Source organism: Montipora capricornis, chromosome 9 (assembly GCF_036669925.1).
Source record: "Montipora capricornis isolate CH-2021 chromosome 9, ASM3666992v2, whole genome shotgun sequence".
In the NCBI taxonomy this organism is placed as follows: Eukaryota; Metazoa; Cnidaria; class Anthozoa; order Scleractinia; family Acroporidae; genus Montipora; species Montipora capricornis.
The window spans coordinates 17,356,707-17,363,255 of record NC_090891.1 but is presented as its reverse complement, the minus strand read 5'-3'; the positions used below and the strand labels follow the sequence as shown (position 1 = coordinate 17,363,255).

The following is a 6,549-nucleotide window of genomic DNA, read 5'->3' as shown; positions in this document are numbered from 1 at the left end:
AAAGAAGCTGACGGATTAGGGATCACGGCAATCTCGTTGGTGGATGCCAAGCTGGAAGATGTATCAATAGTGTTCGTATCGGTAGAAGATACGTTGGACCTGGCATTTCTCAAGCTGCTGAAAGGGCATTTTAATAACTTCCACAAAAGATTGTCGGCTATCATTGTCAACAAACTGCGCAGAGTAGAAACATGGACAGAGAAACGGTAATGGTAAGTTGAATCTTAGTTCGATCTTGTAAATTTTCCATAGCGGAAATATAAGTTGTGTTCCCGCCAATGTTCACAAAAGGCGCGCTATGATTGGTTGCTAGTTGACATCAAACCCGTGCTTGTCACACATGGTTGAAAATGAGAGTTTCGAAAATCTCGTGGGGTTGATTGCAGGCAGTTTTTCGATCCTTTTCTTTGTCCCCTCTTTTGACTTCGCTCCAGATTACATTCGAAAGTCAACCTCGCTGGTGGTTGAGTTTCACCAAAACACATGCTAGGCAAGCTAGACATAAGTGATGACTTACCTAAAAGACAGCGCACCAAATCAATCGAGGGACGAGATTGCAAAGCCCTATCAGATAATACGTCACAGGGTGCAGCAGCTGGAGGAATTGGGTATACAGTGAAGCGCCAGCCCCATCCGTTTACTGAACTGTCGCTCACAAACTTCCACCGCAGCTCATCTCCGCTCATGCGCAATTCACTTGACCAGTCAGACCATTCGCGGCCAGAGCGGATTGCGACTACACGGCCGGAGCTATCCATTATTGTCAGCGGGTCATGCCTAGAGAAACAAACAAACAAACAAACAAACAAACAAGGTTTGTCTAAATGAGACAAGGCGATACCGCAGTAAATGCCAGAATACTGCGAGTAGTTATTGTATTAGTTATAGGATTGTATATGCATGGTTTGTAGGGATCAAAGAGATGAAGGAGATCCATGGAATTAACGGAACAAAACTGTTACAAGCAGGTCTAGAATTTGTTACTACATATTTCAAGACTTTTAGCATGTGTTCAGATTCAAATTCACAAAAAACTGAGTCCTTGTTCCGCCATATTGATTTCCCTTCCTGGAGATGGTAACCGACATGGAAAAAAAAAAACTTTTTGCTTGTTACCTCATTGGACATAAAAAAAAACAACAAGTTAGTAACAAACCCCAGACCATAAGATGCAAAGGTAAATAACTAGAATTAATTAAAGCAATCGTATAAGCTCGGATATATAATAACAACAATGATGTCACTTCCTTACCTTCTCTCAGTAGAGCTCTGTTTATCAAACTCAACTCTAAGTCCTTCTGCTCCAGGTATCTTTACCACACCGGTGGTGTTGGAATCCTCAGTGTAGGGATGACTGCTCTCTTGCACAACCGGCTGAAAGCTACTATGAACACTGCTGTTGTCTGCTGCAACGTCTTCTAGTTCCGTGATGCACAGTTCAAGAAGCATAGACGCTATCTAAAATTCAAGGTTACATTAGTGGTGTGAGACCTCATCTTTTTGTTTGTTTTCGCTTATTTTTTCCCGTTGTATAACCCAGACGGTGAAGGCAACACAACCGAGCAAGTTCCATAATTTTCGTGCACCATACAAGGCCGGACCACAATAACGGTAAGTCGATTTGTGAATGGGGTTCTAAAGCATACCAGGGAATAAGCCAGTCTCGTATTCTCACGGTTAATCTGGATCTACCATGAAATTGAGGCTAATGCGGGGGAAATAATTTGCATGTAAAAGGATTCCCCCACAGTAGCCTCCATTTCATGCTCGATCCAAGGCAACCGTTAGAATACAAAACTGGCCTATTTCACTAGGAAGGTCGTGAGACAGGGCCTAAGATTTCTTGCCCTTAACGGCTAGTATGTCTAAATGTATTACGATGTGGTTATAAAGACTTGCAATTTCTCCACAGCTATTTAAAGACACTGAGTATTGGTCCAGCTGAAGCATGACCACACCCTCGCGCACGGTAGAGCGAGGCTCATCAAACTGAGCTATGGTTTGTACTTGACCTTTGGTTTACTCTGATTGTTAAAATTGCTCTGGTGTGCCAACCGAAACACCAAAATTGACATTCTGAGTGCTTTAGACTCACCTCTGGTTTAGTCTGTGCTAGAGCTTTCAATACCTCTGACAGTACTTCCTTCCCATTTTCACCAGCTCTATCAGCGACAGCGAGCTTCAGCAGCTCAACTAAGAGTCGTGCGTCATCATGTGCAAGGTTTATCGTGAAGTCATCAATTCCTCCAACCGGCGTTTTCCGGGACTTATTAACACCTTCCATTAGCTTGACGTCATCTATGGAGACGTACGAAGCGGAAGCCAGAGATGTCACCTCGTCGTCTTGGGCTTCCGGTGTACATTCACTGCGGGAAAATGAATGAGGGGCCATTAGAGCTCTCACGACCGCATCACGCGAATAAATTATTTGGAGAGCACCCAGAATATGGCCCAGTGCTTGCTGGCGTTCGTGATTGGAATTCAGCGAAAGAACGATCTTTGCCAGGGAAGGACGGTGCCGTTGCTCTGCATACTCGTTGCTTTGGGCCTCGGCTGAGATACTCCGCACCTGAAAGTCTGAAGAGAGAGATGAAGCACCTAAGGGATCTCTGGAAGCAGGGAACATGACTGGCTCATGCGTAGTTGGTGGCGGGAAATCAGACTCGGCCCAGGCGATGCTGTGAGAAGAGCCGCAGGCCACACGAGTGATTTTGAATTCTTCAAGACCAAGGACCATCTGTGGCCGGCGATTGACTGTAGTAGTGCCATTCCCTTGCTGCCCGTGGTCATTGTCACCCCAAGCATAAACCTTGCATTGGAAATCAAAATTTACAAAAATTAAGAAGAGGGTATTTTCAAACAAACAAAGCCTCCGGGGCTTCCCCGATACCATCCTTAAGATATGAAATGATCTTTCTTTCAAATTGCGTTGCTGTATTCTGAAAAAATTGTCGTGTATTAGGACAAACATTGATGATCTTTCTTTCGCTGCTAGGTTTGTTATGTTCTCATTTCTAAACTAACTTTGAATAAAGTTAGACTGAAGCCTTCCTTGCCGTCAAAATAACAGTGTTTCACACCTTGCCCAGGTTCGTTTCTATTTGGATGGCCCTCCCTGTCTTTCTTCCCGTATCTAACATTAAACGTGGAAAGACTGTCTGAATCGCCAATCATCTAATCGCGAAAAGAATGGGAATGAATACGCTACGCGCTCTGCTAAGATGCGTAACGGGAATGTATGGGTAAAACCAAGGAACGAGCTGGAATGTAAAGTGTCAAAGCTACTTTTGCCTAAGTTGTCCCTGTTACAAGTAATGATGTCCCTGTGACCCAAACATCTTTGAAGATTTAAAAGACCTTTTCTGCTCGCGGGATTTCTTTCTCGGAAAGTGAGATGAGCAATATGATTTTGATAAAGCTCATTTTTCCAGGTATTTTCCGCCACAATTATTTTGTCAACCCAGACCTGGCATATTCATCTTTCAGTGCTTTCTCATGTCCCTGCACGCAATTGCCTTACCTTTCCCTCATCTGTAACAGCGAGACAGTGAAGTGCCCCAACAGCGACATCCACCACTTTCTCTTCTTTAAGTCCTTCGACAATCTGAGGTTTACGGACATGAGAGTCACTGCCGTGACCAAGACGAAAATAGTCACCTTTGCCCCTAAACGAAACACAACACTGCTGAGATTTGGAAATGACCCATCCACCGCCTTGACGACGGAGGCCTACAATTTTAGCATACTTGTATCAATGCACATTCATAGACAGTGCTATTCACAATACGCCCCAGAGGCATTTTTACCCAATCCGGTTTGACAGATTCCCACAAGATAAGTGATCCCGTGGTCAAAAAAAATGAGCAGAGTTAAAGGACAACATTGATGCAGTCAGTCCTTCAAACCTGATCAAGCGCCCAGAAGAGAACCCCTGTCATAAAAGTAATCGCTTAAATTTGTCGCCAAACACCTTATAGCTTACTTCTTGGTGCTCGATCAACGCTCCCATAACTCCATCACAATGAGAACAAGTGAGATTTTTCGAAATGAAGTGCTATTTTTACATTTATTTTCTTATGGACAGGAAACTGGCTTGTAGATGTGAACTTTCAGCAGTTTGCATTCCATCAACTCAATACATTGCATCCTTTCACAAGAAAACTTAGGCCCGACAAACTGACCAGTTCCCAAAGATGTGGCTCATAGCCCATTGCACAAAGCTCATGGTTTTGAAGTACGGTTTTCCGGGCTTCTCTGACAATTGCCTACCTACGTAGGAGGATGTCTCCATCATTTCATTGACAATCCACAATTCGTTTGTTAGGACTCGTACTATTTCTATAGAACAAATCACTGGCTGCTGATAAAACGAAGAAATACGAACCGTGCGCGAACTAAGACAAAGTTTTCCTTCGAACGCAACAAAGAAGGAAGGGACAAAGTGGAAATAGCAAATTGAACTTCTTACCAGGTCCATACTTGTCCCACTTTTGTTAGAGCGAGCGAGAACTGGGCTCCACATAGCACCTTACACACACCCAGTCCTTTGAGTCTCTCCACTACATGCGGCACACTGCAACCCTCACTTCCGCCTCGGCCCAGTTTGCCAAAGTCTCCATCACCCCACGACCAAACACAGCCGTCGTTGGTGAGTGCGAGAGTTTGAGCATCACGGCTCCCACAAGCAACGTCTATTGCGTGGTGGCCGGACAAAACACGCACCTACAAAAGACAGAGTGCAAAGGTCTGATAAGGGTTCCTTTATTTAACAGTCATTCCAGGGAAAAAAAAGGATCCGACATGCTTCATACGGTGTCTTCCACTGGCGTTTAGTAAGCCGTGTTAATTGTCCGAATGAATGAATTAGACAATTTATTAGTTGACTCAAAAACTGGCTTTTCAGCCAACTTTACATATGTGAACTGATAATAACAAGGACAATTAGGCTGCTATAAAATACTCCTCTAAAAAAGTGCTTCTTCACTTAAGCCTGAAAACGTGGGAGTCTCGCTAATCCAGCTAGAGATTCTGGAAGGTCACAGACTATTTTCCCATTCCCATAGTGCAATACGTTTTGGGGGGCTCTTTACATAAAAAAAAAAGCAATACAAGTTATTTACTCTTTGGACTGTATCATGCTTCAGTGAACCGGATATCCATTTTTTTAATGCAAATAACCTCCCAAAATCAACTGTATTATGGGATTTGCGAAAATAGCGAATTCCTAAGACGGACTACTCAAGATACAAATGACCGTTGACTAGCAACAGCTCTCAAGAAAGGGATGTCCAACTTGTTGTTGTTTCTAGTTTTAAGAGGATGCGTAGCGCCCCTCTTCTTTAAACTATTACAAAGATGGGGCAGAGCAAGTCCTTTCACACATTTAAAAGTAATTACAATGTCCCATATTTCAAATAAATGCGCCATTGGTAACCAAGAGTGGCAATGCTGGCTGCAAAATTCGAAACTGCTTAAAAACGCGCGATGCTTCTCTTAGTAGTGTTTGCCCAAACAGTTGATGAATAGAAAAGCTCACTAATAGTAATTACGGCTGCAATCAATGGCATCAAACAGATACTTAACACGATTGATTTGACAAAGGCTTCCTGTACTTGAAAAACCTCTGTTATATGCTCATTGAATATAAAACTTGCATTTGAGGTAATTCAGGGTAAGTCAATCGATCGGGATGCATCTGACAAAGAGTATACATGAGGGCTACTTAACCCTTGACCACAAATGTGTAAGTGATTAGAGACGCGAGCGATCTCGAGTAGATAACAAAAAATACTTTAATTTCGTCACATAGTTGATTCAAATACATGTACTGTGCATCAATCAAAATTTATGAGCATGACCATTATCGTCACTTGCCTGTTTAGGCCTGACTTGTGTCTGGTTGTCTCCATGCCCCAGACGGCCATACTCGCCCAGGCCCCACGTGAAAAGCTCTCCCGTGGACAGGACTGCTGCACTGTGGGAGCTGCCGCAAGAGATCTCTTGCACAAATTTGCCCTTAAACGCTTCTACTAATTGGGGGCGGTCGTAGTTCCTACAATCAAATATTCAGGATGAAGCAAAAACAAGAGCGTTTTTATCAAAACACGCGGGTTGATCGCGTCATAATGGCTACGGCCTTATTTCTCGTATATTTTGTCTCATCTCCTGTCGGGTTGGTTTTCCCGTTGTCTGTTTTTGCGCCCAAAGAAAAGTTCTTTTAATGGGAAAATACAACAGCGTGAAAGAAAGGCAATTGTGCTAGCAGGGTACTGTCCTGTGAGATGAATGAAATCTTGTAGGGTAGCTCAAGCGAACTTGAGTCGTCGTCATCGACGACAAGGACAGTGCATTTAAAATTCACCGCTTAACAGGCTGAAAGAGATCTGGAAATGGTCCATTACATTGTTCTCCAAGTTGTTTAACATTGTCCCAGCTTGCAGTTTCAAGTTGCACTTTGTAATTTTGCCGCATGTCTTAATTTCTTTTCTATTGTTTAGAAATATAAATAATTCATTCCGACACAAAGGGAAAACAGCCCGGCGCAAAAAA

The 6,549-nt window shown here is 43.3% G+C and overlaps 1 protein-coding gene across 1 annotated transcript in view; it reads right to left on the bottom strand.

The window, feature by feature from the left end:
• LOC138017856 (E3 ubiquitin-protein ligase HERC2-like) overlaps nt 1–6,549 on the bottom strand; it is a 97,562-nt gene that overhangs the window by 16,822 nt on the left and 74,191 nt on the right. The window contains exons 40-45 of the mRNA XM_068864840.1: nt 5,875–6,052; nt 4,469–4,722; nt 3,521–3,665; nt 2,096–2,809; nt 1,253–1,458; nt 518–777 (exon numbers count right to left, since the gene is read on the bottom strand). Of these exons, the coding sequence (XP_068720941.1) occupies nt 518–777; nt 1,253–1,458; nt 2,096–2,809; nt 3,521–3,665; nt 4,469–4,722; nt 5,875–6,052 (1,757 nt within the window). The remainder of the gene's footprint in view (nt 1–517; nt 778–1,252; nt 1,459–2,095; nt 2,810–3,520; nt 3,666–4,468; nt 4,723–5,874; nt 6,053–6,549) is intronic.